General features: G+C 37.5%; 2 protein-coding genes across 5 annotated transcripts; both read left to right on the forward strand.

The window, feature by feature from the left end:
• The first annotated feature begins 4 nt into the window (after nucleotides 1–4).
• Nucleotides 5–8886, forward strand: LOC132175039 (AAA-type ATPase family protein). 3 transcript variants are annotated; one of them, XM_059586843.2, is made up of 8 exons: nucleotides 5–454; nucleotides 2877–4572; nucleotides 4666–4885; nucleotides 5839–6024; nucleotides 6154–6372; nucleotides 7188–7935; nucleotides 8361–8418; nucleotides 8511–8886. In XM_059586843.2, exons 2-8 carry the CDS (start codon nucleotides 2953–2955, stop codon nucleotides 8583–8585), a joined length of 3126 nt encoding a protein of 1041 aa, XP_059442826.2. In that variant the 5' UTR covers nucleotides 5–454; nucleotides 2877–2952; the 3' UTR covers nucleotides 8586–8886. The 3 variants fall into 3 exon arrangements, 2 of the variants coding, with proteins under 2 accessions (XP_059442826.2, XP_059442825.2); XR_009439385.2 differs by lacking the exon at nucleotides 5–454 and adding an exon at nucleotides 2473–2538 and having other exon boundaries at nucleotides 8341–8418; nucleotides 8511–8552; XM_059586842.2 differs by lacking the exon at nucleotides 5–454 and adding an exon at nucleotides 2473–2538.
• A 651-nt stretch (nucleotides 8887–9537) lies between these two features.
• LOC132175109 (Peptidase C78, ubiquitin fold modifier-specific peptidase 1/ 2) lies at nucleotides 9538–16832 on the forward strand. Of its 2 annotated transcripts, none has more exons than XM_059586938.2 (13): nucleotides 9538–9841; nucleotides 9953–10300; nucleotides 10934–11202; nucleotides 11369–11456; nucleotides 11538–11713; nucleotides 12194–12284; nucleotides 12805–12930; nucleotides 13071–13118; nucleotides 13209–13285; nucleotides 14489–14577; nucleotides 14871–14982; nucleotides 15237–15339; nucleotides 16041–16832. In XM_059586938.2, the coding sequence occupies exons 1-13, from the start codon at nucleotides 9661–9663 to the stop codon at nucleotides 16268–16270; spliced, it is 1938 nt and encodes a 645-aa protein (XP_059442921.1). In that variant the 5' UTR covers nucleotides 9538–9660; the 3' UTR covers nucleotides 16271–16832. The 2 variants fall into 2 exon arrangements, with proteins under 2 accessions (XP_059442921.1, XP_059442922.1); XM_059586939.2 differs by having other exon boundaries at nucleotides 12805–12924.
• The last annotated feature ends 272 nt before the right edge of the window (nucleotides 16833–17104 follow it).

Consider the following 17104-nt stretch of genomic DNA (forward strand, 5'->3'; position numbering starts at 1 on the left):
GGAGTTGAATTCCCATTTCAAAGGGACCCAAAAGACGAAGAACGATAATTGCTAATATCCTTGAAAAGAAAATTTGATTTATTGCCACTTCAAGAAAGAAGGAAACGATGAGAGAAAATGAAAGAGAGGGGCTGGAAATCTGGGATTATATTTTGTTGCTGATTGCTTTTTCCTGATCATCCCCGCCTATGGCGTGCCTTGTAAATAGGAAAGCTGAGAGTATATCTAGAACTTGGTCAAACATTTGAGTGTCTAGAACTAAAGGCTTATGGATTGTAGTATTGTACGTGTTCCAATCCCAAGAGTTTTGAAGACCCAACCATTTTTTTTTGAAAATGTTTTCCTACGCATAGGAGTATTAATTAATATGACACTGCAAAAGACATTGCTGTCAGAATCCACATGCCCCCCTCCATGAGAATGACCCACAATCTACTCTACGTAGTAGATGCAGGTGCGTACAGTTTTTTATTTTTTATTTTTTTAAAGAATATTAGTTTAGAGTTTCTATTATTTTGTAGTAATTTTTAATATTTAATTTATATTTTAAGAGTCCATATTTAGTAATGGGTTTGGCCCAAAAGTTAGTCACATTAGGGTTAGAATTTAGTGTTTTAGTCTATTTAAACATAAGTTTCAATTGTATTTGTGAATTGTGAGACTATGATTGATAAATAAACAGTTATTTTGTTCTTTGAGAGTTGCGATTGCTCTTTTATGTGGTGAAACTCTATGTTCTTGGTGAGATGCCAGATTTATCCAATTGGTAAGACGCGAATGCTTTATCTTTATTTTATTCTTTATCCATGCTCCGTCAGCTCTTTATTATAAATGGACCCGATTATTTTTAAGGAGAAATGTGTTTTTTTTTTTCCCTTGTGATTTGGGTTTTGATAAATAGTTCTTTAAATTTGAGAGCAAGTAAAAAGAACAAATTGATTTCTGCAATAAAAAAATTATTAACACCAATCAAGTTAGCCAAGACAAGTAGACCAAACTATCTCATGATATTGGGAGTGATTCGACTGCTCTTTCAAAAATTTTAGGGAAAAATGAAAAATAAATCTTTGTGGTTTACTTGATCTACAATTAGCTTCTTATGATATCAAAATAAACTCAAAGATCGTTAATGTATGCTAAAAAAATAATTTAATATCTACAGTTAAATTTCATTCACTAATTGAGGTTGGCCTTGTGGTTGAGGTTTGTCGTCTTAAAGAGTATCACTCTTTAGATCCCAAGTTCAAGACTTGCTAGGTGCAAACTCCCCTTTGGGGTCACACCCCCTAGTGTAAAAGCTAGTGATTTATCTTGATTCGTGTAGAAAAATTTTCGAGGGTGCGGTGCACATGTCTAAGGTTTATTTTGTAGAAAAAAATTTGACTGTAGGGACTAAATTGTTTTTTTGGCATATCTCAAAGACTTTTGAGTTTATTTTGATATCACACGGAGTTAATTGCAAATCAAGTAAATTACAAAGACTAATTTTATATTTTTCTCAAAATTTATTTTATTTTTTTTGGTCATTCTAAATTTGCTTCACCTTAATGGCCATGAATGGTTCGGCCACCGGGATATGCTTAGAGCTAGAGGTTGTGGGCTGAACAACCAGACCACCACCACTTATTACGTTAATGGATTATGTGAATTATGTGTCAACTTTTCTAGCGACAGATATTGAATTTTTGTTTTCTTATCGTAATGAATGACTTAAAAAATTATTTGTAAAAACTCCGAATCCCTTTGAACTTCGGTTTTCGGGTCTGACTCTGAACCAACTGAGCGCGTGACAAAAGTACTGGATAATTGGTTTTTAATTGAGCGCGTGAGGATGCTTCATTCGGATGGTCAGGTCAGGTCTGGTCGCACGCTCGCCTTTGGCGCGTATGGAACGTTCTACTGGCAGGTAATGAAAGCCTTTTCCCCTTCAACCAGAAACGAACTGAAACCGCCGTGTACGAAAGTACGAAAAACACCCTCGTCAGGCTCACTGGCCGAGACCAGACCAGACCCCTCTGCAACGGCTCTGCAGCATAGGAACAAAGAATTTCTGAACCAATTTCTCTCTCTCTTCCGCTCTCTCTCTCTGTGGACACGTCGGCTGGCTCACGAGCAATGGCGTGCCTAAGACCCCCTCGCATTAATGACATTTACTACTTTGCCACTTACTCCTCTGCCACCTCCCTGTACAGCTCTCACTCTGGACTCCAGAAGCTCAACCACCAAGACCACTGTTCTAGGGTTAGGGTTTTCCTATCCCGCCTTCTACGCTATTGGTTCAGATTTCGTCAACCTCGAAGAGCTCGGTGGGGGATTTTTTTCAACTTTGTCGTTTCCATTGTTTGTTTTTACGCGCATATTTTAATTCTGCAACTTTGAATTCTAGATTCTCTCCCTCTCTCACACTCTCGCTCTCTCTAGATTTTCTCTCTCTAGAAGCTGTTCTTATTTCTGTCTTCGTGCTCTGTAGTGGCAGAGGAGTGGGAATAGTTCGTGTCTTCGTTGTGGGCTTCTCTTCTTTCATATATATATCCAGAGGTAAGAAGAAACGTGTATTTTTTGAATTTTATAATGCTATTCTCTGATGAAAATGGCGCCACATTTTCTTTTTGTTTGCTGGGTTTTTGAAATTTTGGTTTTCGTTTTCAATAAATAATAATGCTGAATGCCTTTGGTGGTAACAAAGTAATTAGAACGATGAATCTCATGAATGTGGCAATCTGACACTGTTTCTTGAATTTTTGTTGTGTTATTTTCTCAATCTTTGCGGGTCTTTGTTTCTGAAATTATAACGCTATTAGGAGTTTGCTCCTATTTTGGATGATTTGAGTGGTTTCCCTTTTTATTCTTTTTGATATTGCTTTTCTATTTTGTAGGTATTGATATTTGAGTTGGGAATTTGCAGCGTGCTCCGAACTTTATTTTGTTTGAAATATTTGATCTGTTTTGAAAATGACGGATGGACGGAGGCATTCTGTGGATATTCCCATCTCAAGAACTCTAGTAGCACTGAGGAGAGTGAGGTCACTGAGGGATCCGTCTACTAATTCTATGAGTAAATTCTCCGCTTTGGTTGACAATGTGAACTGGGAAACCGATTCCAGTAATGGGATATCTTTGCGGATCACGAATGATTGCCAAGAAGGTGGCTCCGATGGTGATGGTGCTTTGAGATCAAAGAATTTAGGTTTATATGGACTTCAGGAGGATTATGTGGATGATTTTGAATTAAATTGCAGTTTGGGAAAATCTAAGTTGATCTCATGTAAGGACTTGGGTTTGGCAGGGAAGACAGGCCCTTCGAGTAAGTCCCAACAGGTTGAAGGTTTGGACAATTGTGCATCAAATCAGGAAGAGGCTTATGAGAACAAACCATTGAGTGAAAGATATTGTGACAATCATAGGGATATTGGATTGGACTTGGCATGCATCGCACCCTCCAGCAATCATTTGGTGGATGTTGATTCATGTAATGAACAGAGTGTAGGATCTCCACAAGCAGAAAAAGAGGATCACATTGTGTCAAAAAGGAAATTGCAATACGAAAATCAAGTGAAATCATTTGGGGTGGAGGGTGATGTTGCAAGTCGTGTGGATTGTCCATGGCCATCTGTAAATGATGCTGTTTCAAGCCATAGCCCAACATTATTTGCTAATGAAGATGTGGATGTTGTAGATCACAGTCATCGTGGGTGTGGTATAAGCTCCTGCTGGTCAAGGACTCCTAAATTCAGGGAGTCATATCTTCCTTCTGATGTAGAAGAACATCCCTTGCTATCTGGGGATGTAGATGGACCCGCTTTTTATAAACTGAGGAACTTGAAACGCATCAGTAATGAAATCACTCCACATTCAGAAACTCCTAGGTGTTTGAGTCAGAAATTCAGGCCAAAATCTTTTAATGAATTGGTAGGACAAAATGTAGTGGCAAGATCTCTTTTGGGTGCCATCTCTAAAGGTAGGATAACATCATTTTATCTCTTCCATGGTCCTCGTGGTACAGGCAAGACCTCTGCTTCAAGGATATTTGCGGCAGCACTTAATTGTCTTTCACTTGAGGAGCACAGGCCATGTGGTCTCTGTCGAGAATGTGTTCTTTTCTTTTCTGGAAGGAGTAGGGATGTTAAGGAAGTGGATTCTGTGAGAATTAATCGGATGGACAGAGTAAGGTCCCTTCTTAAGAGTGCAGTCATCCCTCCGGTTTCCTCACGGTTCAAGGTTTTTATTGTTGATGAATGCCATTTGTTGAACGGGGAAACATGGGCAACTGTTTTGAATAGCCTAGATAGCCTTTCTCAACATGTTGTCTTTGTAATGATCACTCCTGACCTGGATAAGGTTCCCCGAAGTGCAATGTCTAGGTCCCAAAGATATCACTTCCCAAAGATAAAAGATGCTGATATTGCAAGCAGATTGGAGAAAATTTGCATTGAAGAGGGTCTGGACTTTGATCAGGCTGCTTTAGACTTCATTGCTTCTAAATCCTATGGTTCACTTAGGGATGCAGAGATGATGCTTGATCAACTGAGTTTGCTTGGTAAAAGGATCACAATGACCTTGGCCTATGAGCTTGTGAGTGCAGGGATATTTTTGTTACATAGACTTCTGAAGTATGTCCTCTCATTCAAAATGTAATAGAATTTTCCTTTTGTTGTTGTTTTGCAGATTGGGGTTGTTTCTGATGATGAATTGCTTGATTTGCTGGATTTGGCTTTGTCATCCGACACTTCCAATACTGTAATAAGGGCCAGGGAACTGATGAGATCAAGGATTGATCCTATGCAGCTTATATCGCAGCTGGCAAATCTCATTATGGACATTCTTGCGGGTAAATGTCAGGAAGTTAGTTCTGAAGTCAGAAGAAAGTTTTCTACTCGGCATACTTGTAAGTAGTATGATTATTGTGCTTTACAATTCGCTATATGAACCATGCTTGGCTGTCCAGTAGATGGATTCAGTCCAAATATATGCGCCAGAAATAAGTTGCTACAAAAATGCTTACTTTTATATAAATCTCACTGACTTTAGAAGTTGATTTGCTACTCAGCTTGTTTAATGGGCATGTATTGTCAAATCAGGATATTGACTGATTTGCAATACTTGAGTTATCGTAGTAGACCCAGACCAGGTCATGTGACTTGGCACCAGATATTGATGAGTCACGAAATTGGTGTTGCATGTATAAGTTGGGTACTCCATGCTAAGGATATTAAAAGATCGAGCTCCACTGTTTCTTTCCTATATAGAAATCTGCCTGCATTTTTCTAAGTGCTTTTACATATTTACTGTGTGGTGCAATTTCTTTTGAGCAGTACTTATTGTAAATTTAATGTTATTTTCTAAGTTGCATCAAGGCTAGTATTCTTCTCCCAAACTAGACTAATGTTCTTGTCCCACGCTTGATTAATTGTTTAGTTCAATTCTCAAGACCTCTTATTTTATGCCTCTTCTTGTTTTTCATACTACGTTTTCTTATAACATTTAGACAAAGTATTACAAGGAATTATTTGAGTTCCGATGTGTAGTTAAGAGTGCATTTTGCAGGGCCAAAGTGCGTTTTTAAAACAAATCGCAGAATCTATTGCATGACAATGGGTGCCAGCTAGTTGTCACTCAATTTTTATTGTTGTGATGTTTACACAGTTGGCTGTCAGCATTACATTACTCTATATGCGGCGTTGGACATTGGTTAACATATGGATGGTGGTACAAAATTTCTATGTACTCGATGTTTACACTGCTCCTGACACACCATAATGCTTTGATGTACTTGTGTTTCACCTGTTATCATTTGCTTATAACCATACTAAGTGAGTTATATGATTTTCTGCATCATAGCTGAAGCGGACATGCAGAAACTGAGTCATGCATTGAAAATACTTTCTGAAACAGAGAAGCAAGTTAGGATGTCTAAGAATCAAACGACATGGCTCACTGTAGCTCTTCTTCAATTGAGCTGTATGGAGTCTTTTTCCTTGGATTCAAAGGATTCAAAGTTATGTTTGAGAAATGTACAGGACCAAGGTGAGGATCAGGATAATTATTGCTTCTTAATAAATGACTCTTGTTGTTCATTTCGGTTATATATATTTTATTTTGGGGGGGAAGCTGGTATGATGAAAGTTTCATCTCCAAGTTTGTTCTTGGATGCAGATGGTGATTTTTGCAGTCTGTCTTCCATAGGAGAGGGTGTCAAACATCTTGTAACTTGTTCTTGTGATGACTATATACCGCATAAATTGGGAAACCATGAGGATTGTAAAGGAACATTGGAATCCATATGGAAGAAAACTACAGACTTGTGCAAATCCAATTCACTCAAGAATGTTCTAAGGAAACAAGGGAAATTGTCTTCTCTTTGTGTTAATCAAGGTACATTGATCCACTAAAATGTTATTTGAAGCTATTGGAAATCCGTTAATTCATAAGTTAGGATATCTTTGAAAATTAGTTGGGATATAAGTGGTCAATGGTGGCCTTGGCTTTGGTTCAATTTCTATACTGGGAAATATAAAAATATTACTCACGAGAGAGAGAGAGAGAGAGAGAATGTACTCGCTAGTTGTTTTTGTTATGCTGTATCAATAAGAGAAAAAAAAAAGAAAAAAAAGAAAAGGCAACATGCTAAAAGTTTATCGATGATAATAGTAATTCAATTCTGAATGTGATACCAATGAGCTCTAGCTCAAATGGCATCTCCTTCCCCCATAAGAATGGGGTGAGCCTTGGGGGGAATGATAATACTCACTATGGGTGCGTTGAACTTAATGATCAAACAAACATGTAAGCAACATGATCAAGCATTTTGTTATGTAGACATGAAACCTGATTACCTTTAATATTAGATGTCAAGAGTGTTCGTCCAATATAGGTGAGCTCTACTAATCATCAAAAAGATATAGGTGCAAGAGTTGGGTGATGAGGTGTACTCATATCTAGAGTGTTAGTAGAGTTGTCCAATTTAACGATGCCTTATCTTTGATATGTGGCTTCAGCTACATGGATGCTTTCACCAATTTTTGGTCTTATCATCTGGCCTATTTTGCATGTATATGGATATTTCTTGCTGGACGAACCCTTACATGTACATGCTACAAGTATTCTCTTTCTTTATCATCATAGTTTTGTGCTTGTGGATATTTGCTATGGTTCTTTCTGTGTCTTTTGAGTAATTGTGCAAATTTCAGGTCTTGCAGTTGCTGAATTGGAATTCCACCATCCTGACTATGCATCTAAGGCTGAAAAGTCATGGAAACAGATTGCAAGTTTACTTCAGTTCATTCTGGGTTGTAATGTAGAGATCAGGATCAATCTTGCACCTTGTGCTTCTGGTCCAAAGTATGCAAAAGCGAGGAAGGCATCTTTCAAATTTTTTAGTTGTTCACGCAGAATGCAGCAGAAGTCACAATCAGCCACTGAACGTGGAAGTGATTCAGAACTTTCTGATTACACCTCCGAAAAAGCAATGATAAGAGATTGGCCTATTTTAACTTCCACCTCCAATGGGGGTTCTCAAATGCCACATAACTGCTATCACAGAGCAGAGATGGTAAAGACTTTGAGAGATAGTGAAGGAAATTCACTGAGCACAGGGACAACCTCATCCCACAGATCCTTACAGAATGATATGCCAAAGATGCCTATGTTAGGAGTTGACTCGTCAACAGAAGAGGGAAGCAACCATATAAATCGGGTTTTATCCATTCAAGAACCAGAGGATCAGCCAAGTTGTTTCGCAAGAACGCTAAGACTTCAAAAGAATTTGCATTCTTCAGACTCTTCTCAGATGATCTGTTTGGGCATCAAAAAAGGAAACAATGTTGCATTGTCTATGCCCGGTACATCATCTTTTGCAACTTATATCTCTGCCCGCGATCCTAATGTTTTCTGCAGCAGCTCTAACAACTATTCTAGAAGCTCTGGAGATGATAACGGGTAAGTTGTTTTGCTGCCTCTTTTCTCTGTCAGTCCTTACTTCTTGTGATATACACATCCACTAGTATGGTTTATAAATAATGCAGACTGCAACTGCCACGTTCTATTACAGCACATTGAAACAAGGTGATCCATGCACACCAAATTGAGTAAAAACAAAATCCACAAAGGGATTAATTTACAGAGTAATTTATGTTTACATGCAAGAGAGGTCCACACCATTAAAATGTGTGAACAAAAACTCATCAAACTAGTGTTTTTCAAGAGTCTCTTGAGGAGGTGACAACATAAGGACTGCCCCCTGAATGCTGCTCATATATTTGGGGGTTTATTATCACAGTAGCAGGAATTTTTTATTTTTTTTTTGTCACATGGCCTTTAAAGGTGTTTATATTCTTATTGAAGATCTTCTTGCCGTGTGGCAGACTGAGGGACAACTCAGATGTGCTTTGTTGGAGAACACCTACATTTCCTCAAAAGAAGGTAATTACAGTAAAACAATAGGCCTAGAGAATGTCGGATGTATATCTTGTATTCAACTTGAATGCTAAATTATAACCGTGTCGATGTTGCAGGCCTGGCAACCAAGGCATTTACGACGAGGTTCCCACTTGGTGGAGTGGGTTCTTACCTGTGCCACTGCTAAGTAGTAGTTCTGCTATTTTGGACAGATCACAATACTTTTTAATGTCTCCGCAGTAGCTTCTTAGAAATTAAATCTTGCTCATTCTTGAAGTGCATATTGCAAATCCTTTTTATTGTAAATGTTCTAAGCGAGCTCACTTATGGAGCAACAAAATATACATAGCTAACAAGTGCTGATTACGTTTGTCATGTACTGCACTTAATTTCATTTTGTAGAACATAAAGAAATAGTGATCCATCCTAAGGTACTAATATAGCATGTTTCAATTGCAAATGGTGAGTAATGTGAGACATTGTTATTGTTTATTGCTTTAGTATTTGCATGTGTTCCAATAAAGGGCGGATGAATACATGTTTAGTTAAGCCAACTTCGAGTAGCTGAATATATTGATGTGGATCTTGTGTTGTCATAGTACTTTGGTGGCAAACACTGTCTCTTAGTTCTTGCACGGGAAGGGGGTAAAATCTAAACATGTACATAATGCCACATGATGAATATATTAGCATGCCATTTAAAATTTTGTAAATGATGTGGCATTATGCAAATTATTAGATGTAACAAAATAAAATCATTATCATAATAGTTCATCTCTATTTTACTTGAAATTGAGAAGATCTATGTCGTTATAAAGCGGATCACAATCAAGCCACAGACTAATCCATGGGTCTTCCCAAAAAGCAAATAATGTTCTTGCTTGTCTTTATGTTTTTTAATTGGGCCATTTGGGGCAAACACTATCCTATGGATCACACGTGATGCACATCTAAACCCAGATCCAACTTTCACAAATTTAAAATCAGGCAGTGGGCTGAAAGCATCAGTCAAGAAATCTGGCCCATCTTTAGGTAGCGCGTAGGCCTAAGGACTTGTGCTGAATCCGGCCCATCTCTCTGTTTATTCTCTTCTGATATACGAGTCTCAAAATTATGTAATGGTGAATTTCATCGTACGAAAATTTCAACCTAATAACTAACGTCTTAAGACAAAACGACGACGCTTGTTGACATACTCAAATCGAGAAGAAGAACAAGCGCTCCGGACCTCCGGTCACTGGTCAGTGGTGGAGCTCTCAGTCGACGATGGAGAGCGTAACCGAGAACACAAGCGTACGAGTTCTGTGCCCAAAGCTCGTCCTCCACAAGAACGAGCCGGGCTTCCAATGGCTAATCGGATCCCCATTCTTCCCGCCGCTCACTATCGTCTCTACCCTCCGTTGCATCCACACCGTCTCTTCCTCCTCTGATTACCTCAAAGAATCAGGTAAATCAACTTTCCGTTTGTTTCCCGAGAAACTAACTGAAATATAGTAAAAATATATAATTCTACATTTTGTTTTTTATTTTTATTTTTTTTATTTTACGATCTGAGCAGAGGATCTTCGGACGTTACTACCGAAAGGATTTGACGTAATTGGGGCATTAGTCATCGGAAACTCGGAGTCCGAAAAGAACGCTCGCATGGCAATCGATGCCGCTCGTAGATTGAGAAAGCTTCTCTTCGATGAGAATCGGGAAATGATCGGTGCAGTTGCGGATATCAATAATACAGGAAACATTCAATTCTTTGTATCGGTATCGGAGAATTCGACAAGCCTTGAACTAGTAACTTCGGTTGTATATGAGGATCACCCGGAGAAGTATGTTTGGGAGAAGGGTTGTTTGCTGCGGTGCGAGCTTCCGATTAAGTTTCCAGTCTATTTTCCTTTAAACAATCCGTCCGGTAAAAAAGTTTACGCTTTATGTGCTATTTTGCTTGTTTGAACTTTGATTCGATATCTTAATTGTCATTTTGGGCATTTTGTTGTGTGTTTAAGTTTGTATTCTTATCTAAGTACCTGGGGGACTGCTTGAGTAGTTGGAGATTATTGTGATTGGCATGAAGTAGAAAAATGGACTAACTGAGGAAGTTAGTAGTTCCAAGAGTGCCTCTTGCTTAATAGCATGTCGTTATAGAATATAGTAGAAGATAGTGGCGGGTATCGGGCATTAGGGAGGAGAGACGGTGTCTATATAATGGTCCAAGAGTGAAGTTGAAAGTTACATACTTCATAGTAACTTTTAACTTGGAAAATTAGGTCATAAGCCCTGGTGGTCAGAAGGAAACAACATGTTCTTTGGTCAAATAATGAATATGGATAGAATGAACTTGTTAAAATGGACAGGTACAGACAAGAGAAGACTGGAATAAGAACTGGCCTTAAGTGGGTAGGATTTAGGCTTCTGGATTTCTATTCGCAATTTCATGTTGGCAATATCTAAGCATTTATCACTTTTCTCATATGCATATGTCAAAATGACGTACTGCAAAGACATTTCAATATTTTGTTACCTGTGTACTAATTTTGTCTTTCAGATGCGGAAAAGATGTATCTGCGTGCAACCGAAGCAGTTGTTGCTAAGTTTAAAGACCCGCAGGTTGTATACATGGCAGAAACATTAAGCAAAGCCTCTGCAGAAGTACCTCAACCTGTCATTATTCGTGGTGCAGAATTGGACTTTCACACTTCTCTTTCAAATATCAAACTTTTGGGTAAAGATGCTCAGGATTCGGACTCAAAATTTCTACCATGTGCTCGCTTGTGTTTGAAAAGTAAATTTGACTCACCAGTGTTTCCTGTGGAGGTAAGAAAATAGTATATGAGATTCCTTGAGGTATTTTGGTTTTATGAGATCCTTTGGAGTTTGAATAGTTTACCTTTGTTAGGTCATCTGTTTTATATTGTATCCGTCGGTTACAGTCACAACTCAAAATGACTTTTATAATTCCGTGACAAGTTCTTCTACTTAGAATGCAGATACTATTCAAGTAAGTGTTCTGCTTAATAGCTCAGAAAAATCTCTGAATTCCACTGCACCTGTTGCAGAGTATATCCCAGGTATTGATTTCAGTGTTAAATAATTGATGTCTTATAATTATTCCAATGCCTGAAACTCATTTTTGACTTGTGTGTTGCCAGCTTTGGAAGAAACTAGGCTTTTAGTTGTAAACTTTAAGCTAGAAGTGCTCTGTTATGCTTCCAAGGAGATTCCAGTGATGTATGCAGTTTCTAAGTTAATCATCCCCGGTTTAGTTGATCAGCTAAATTCAATGAAGAATGCAATCTTGCCCAACCTCTTAACAGAACATTGTCAGGTGACAACCCATTGGATAGATGAAACAATCCTAGGCTCTTCATGCTGTTAATTCTGCCACAACTCCAATCCAAGCCTTCCTAATCACATGCATATTACTAGCACAACATGGTTTCTTTTGACCTCACCCTCAACCCTTTACTTATGGGGGTGAGAAATGCCATTTGGTCCAAGAACCATTGTTATATTAGCCCTGTGCTTTCATTTTCATAATTACATACAAGGTGTGCTTTTCAGAAGATATCCTTGCTGATATCAATTGTTCATCCATTAATTCTGAAGATTCTTCCTGCTAATTGGATAAAAGAAATACGTTTTCCCTATTTTCCTTAGGGAGCTTAATCCTGTTCTATATACCTGATTTTCTGTTTCCAGCAAAATTTGATTTTCTTATTTTTTCTCTGGTAAAATTACTTTCCTAAAAATCATCTTATATGTGCCCATTATTTTTCAAGTAACTGGTGTGTTCGTGCCCTTGCAGCTTTGTCCCTATCACTTTAATCCTCCTGGAGTTCTGCATCCAATAACTGTTATCTACGAACTCAGTTATGGGGAGACAGAAATGAAGCAAGGTATGTATCTTATATATTCTTCTTGCCTTCTAGTCTAGATTTCTGTTTTTTCCCCTTTAATAATCATGGCTACAATTAGAAATAGTGAAACGTTTGACCTCATTGCTGAGCCATGCAGAGAGTTTTCTTTTTTGACTGTCGCGATTAAATGTAAAAAGCAACAAAAAAAAGGGGGGGGGGGGTGTCTTGCCAATTTATATTTCAATTGATGAAAAAGCATCCATTTCTATAATTAAAAAGTAGCTCCTTAGAACGCATTCACGGGGTTGTCGGTGCTGGGTATAGAAGCAACATGTTTGATGAAGATTCTTTGCCCCAGACGAAAAGTGCCAATACACTTCTTTACTCTAATGGGTTTTTTTTTTTTGTAATAAGGAAAAGGTTGTAGTTCCCTATAAATGGATAATTGTGGAGGACCAATGTGCTAATATGTATATATATAACTTGGTGTAACACTTTTTTAATCTAGAAGTTGACACTCGCAATCTTATCCTACTTTTGTGGTACTTACTTTCTGCAGTTGAAATAAGAAAATCCCTACACTTGAGGCTGGGACTACCTTCGGATCGTCCTCTCTTAAGAATTGCTAATGCCCTGGATTTGTCTACAACAGAGGACAGTGCAAGGAGTGGCCCAATACGTAAGGGTAACCATTCTCAACTAAAGAGGCAACATTCTCTGTAGTCAGTAGCAATCCTTTAGTTGTTCCCTTGTCAGCCGTTTTTTCTTCATCCATCTTCATGTGTTATTCTCTTACTTTGTTGGCTATCTCCTTGGTAATATCAGGCTCTGCTTTACTTAAAGATGTACATATTGGGATTCCAACTAGTGGGGGTTAGTGGCTGCTATTCCCTTTTTTTTCGTTCTTTTTTTCTTTACTTCCTCTTAGTTATATTTTGATTGGAATTTCTTTGTTTTATGCAGTTCAGGGGGGCGTTGTATCTCTGATTCAAGGTTCCTATGAGTACTACCATTATCTTCAAGATGGTTTTAATGATTCGGTAAAGAAAATTCTCTATTTCACTAATGCCTTTTACATTTTGATGGAAGTACATAATAATCCATGACATCTACCAAAGTAATTATTTGATAAATTAAAACTCACTCAGTTCCTTCAGAATGGCTGAACAGTAGCACATAAATCATGTTCACGAATTACTGTGATGACTTAGGACAAATAGTTACATAGCTAATGTCAGCTCTATTTAGAATCTCTTATGTTTTGCATCTATAGTCTGCATAAAAATTTTATGTAATATACTTAGTGATCATAATGTAATACTTTGACCATGTGCTGGCACTTTAGTTGTGTTGAGACTCAGAGACTGAAACGAAGAAGGATTGAAATTTAATTGATAGGTCTCCTTTTCTGTTAGGAGAGGACCACTCACAGCTGATACAACTTCAACCCTGACCCACTCTCTATCAACACTACTATTAAATACACATAAACTACTCCTACATAACTCCCATGTCGCATGCTACACTCGCTAACCCACGCACTGTATGTTGAAGACACAAACTACACCTTGCATGTTACACACTAACTGATCACATAACCCACTCTTAGCTCGACACACTGCCCACTCATCCTTGGTTTCCCACTTTGCCTTCAACTTCCCACCTAGCTCATTTTTCACCTCTGTTAGCCCTGTTTTTTATGCTTATAATAGAGCTCTCCAATAAGGCATCGTGGCCCCGTTCTTCGTGCGTGACTATTAGTCCAGGAATTGTGGGTCCGGTCTCAGAACTCTTCGTCTCAAGTTTGCTGTGTGGCGACTTCATTAATTGGGTGGACCATTATTCTTGTTGAATATGACTCACCTGACAATTTTATTTGTGAAGAAAAAGCTTCTTTAGGTACATAGAGAACCATGAACAATCTTTTGTGGCGTTATAGATATTTCTTCTTTGGTGATTTTTAGATTTTCAGTCGTATTCATCTTAAGCAAAAAGGTAAGTGGATTTACTGCTGAAAGGGGGCCCTTATTTCACTAGATAATTGGGGTCGTTTTTCTCTGCTCAAGCTTGGATCAAGCAGTGGCCAAGTTACTCTACTAATCTCTTTTAAATAAACCAGAGATTTTGTTTAGTATTTGATGGCATAATCTTCTTTATGAAAAGTATCTTTGCAAATGAAATGCTTCTGTCAGGATTATTATTGTTAGAAGTTCTACTAAATTCATTCATATTTCGCTTGCAAGGGCTGGGGTTGTGCTTACCGTTCTCTACAGACTATCATTTCATGGTTCAGACTCCAACACTACACATTCATAGATGTTCCTTCTCATAGGTATGAAAAGGTCACCTTATAGAATATGGAGCTCTGGAGTATTCTCGTTTATTTTTTTTAACCCATTTAGGTAGTTTGCTTTTCAGTTATTTGATTTCCGAGCTCTTCAAGACTCGCTGCTTTTGGAGTTTGATTTTGATAAATTATGTAACCTGAAGTTTTATCAGTTTTGATCTGTTATATGTACTTTATTAAGATTACTATTATGGATGTAAAGGAGAATAACAACTATATGATAGGATCCTTGTTGACGTGACATATTATTAAACTAACAAACCAATTGAATTTATCAGGGAAATACAGCAGTCACTTGTAGAAATTGGTGATAAGGATCCCTCTTTTATTGGGTCACGTGAATGGATTGGTGCGATTGAGTTGAGCTTTGTTTTGGACAAACTTCTTGGAGTAAGTATACTATTTTCCGAAGTATCATTCACAGTGGGTATTAATTTTTGTTTGTTCTCCCGCTCTTATTGACAAGAATTGATGTGAATAGTCAAACTATACTTTAGTATAAAAAACCTGTGTATTGCAGACTAAGTAAGCTTGATATTTCCATTGATAATCAAAGTGGTGTACCCAAACTATATCTGATGAATTGTATCTGTGCACAAATGTGCATTTATGGGTTTGACAGGATTTATTGCTGTTTTGAACAGGTCAGCTGTAAAGTGATTAACGTTACATCTGGAGCTGAGCTTCCTGAAAGATGTCGAGAGCTGGCCTTGCACTTTGAGAATCAGGGAACACCCATTATGATTGGTCAGTTTTCTTTTATTCTACCTGCCGTGTATTTATGGGCTTCTCTAAAGTAAAAGATGAAGTGACTTATTAGAGCATTAGCATATGGTTCTTCAAATTAGGGCTAACCACACTCTAAAATTCCTCTACGTCCTGTTCTTTATCATTCTTCATTTTGGACAAAATGCTACATTAGTTTTTTATATATATGAAAAACCACTATAGCATTCTTCAGTGGGGTTTAATATTTTAAAGAATGAGAAAAAGTAGGATGTAGAGTGTTTAAAGAATGAGAATGAATATTTAAATGGAGTAGAGGAAAAATAAAGATTGGGATGTAAAGTGTTCTTAAAAAATGAGTAGTTAAAATAGAAAAAGTGGGATTTTTCTTCAAAATTTCTGGAAAATTTTGAAGAACCAATGAGCGTTAGCTCAAATGGTACTTCCTTCCTTTGTAGCAAGTTGGAGGGTGAGGTTGTGGGTTCATGTCCCAATAGGTGCGTGTAATTTACCAATTAAAAAAAAAAAAAAAAAAATGAAGAACCAGATGCTAGTCTTCGTAGTGTTCCTTGTACCGTCAACATAATTACTTGCTGAAAATTCGTTTCCTAATTAACATTATGTTTGGCTGTCCTACAAGGTATCTTGGATTTCGTTTGGATTTTTCTGGTAAAAGAATTATAAACATTTGTGTCCTTATTTAAGCATTCAAAAAAATGCAGGTGGTGGTGTTCTTGCATATACCCTATTGGGAGTTGATTACAATGAAGCAAGTGGAGATTGTGCATTTCTTATACTTGATCCTCACTACACCGGCAATGATGACCTCAAGAAAATCGTAAATGGTGGATGGTGTGGGTGGAAAAAAGCTGTCGATAGCAAGGGAAGGAGTTTCTTCTTACATGATAAGTTTTACAATCTTCTATGTCCACAACGGCCCAATATGGTATAATTTATAACTCTGATTAGGGGTTAAGGATCCTCTCCATTTCAGAGGAAGCTATTTCATGGTTAAGATTTTATTTCACAGCTATATATGATGTTACATCATTTAAAAATTTTAAAATAACGTGACAATATATTTACCACATGGCATTATGTACACCGTTAGATGCTGTAAAATAAAATGTTAACTGTTAAATGACTCGAAATGGAGAGGATCATATTCCTTGATTAGGACAAGGGAGGTGGACTTAATACCAATTGGATACGGTTCTACGCAGAAAAGGCAGTTTTTGAGCAAGTTACATGTGGTGATCAAAAAAAGGGGGATTATGTTGAACTTGCGATAAACTGGGATTGGTGTAAGTAACCAATAGTAGGCATTATCTTCTTTTCAACTGTTAAAGTTATTTCTGTAACTTGAATACATTGAACCCAATTGCTTGCCCATTGCCCTTAGTTTCATTGCTGTACGTTATTTTCTGGCTGAATTGGCTTGGGTTCAACCGAGGAACTGGGCAACCTTGTTAAATCAATAATTCAAAATTGTTGGTTGCTATAGCCGTTTGATCTGTTAAACCTTTTCCGCCACTGTTAATACTGCAGTTTTCTAGTTGCTTCTGAGTCAACACTTGTTTAATGTTATATACCACATTTTTATCTCATAATTATTTCACGTTAGCGTCAACCAACCTTTAGGGTTTTTTTTTTTAATTAATAATTGATTCAAAGGTTGGTTGAAATTGCTATATCATCCGTATTGTGAGATAATTAATAGAATAAAACTATGGTATATGGCATTAATCTCACTTTTTGTACATTGAAATTTTTTCAAACATCAGTT

Source organism: Corylus avellana, chromosome 3 (assembly GCF_965113065.1).
Source record: "Corylus avellana chromosome 3, dhCorAvel1.hap1.2, whole genome shotgun sequence".
Classification (NCBI taxonomy): domain Eukaryota; kingdom Viridiplantae; phylum Streptophyta; class Magnoliopsida; order Fagales; family Betulaceae; genus Corylus; species Corylus avellana.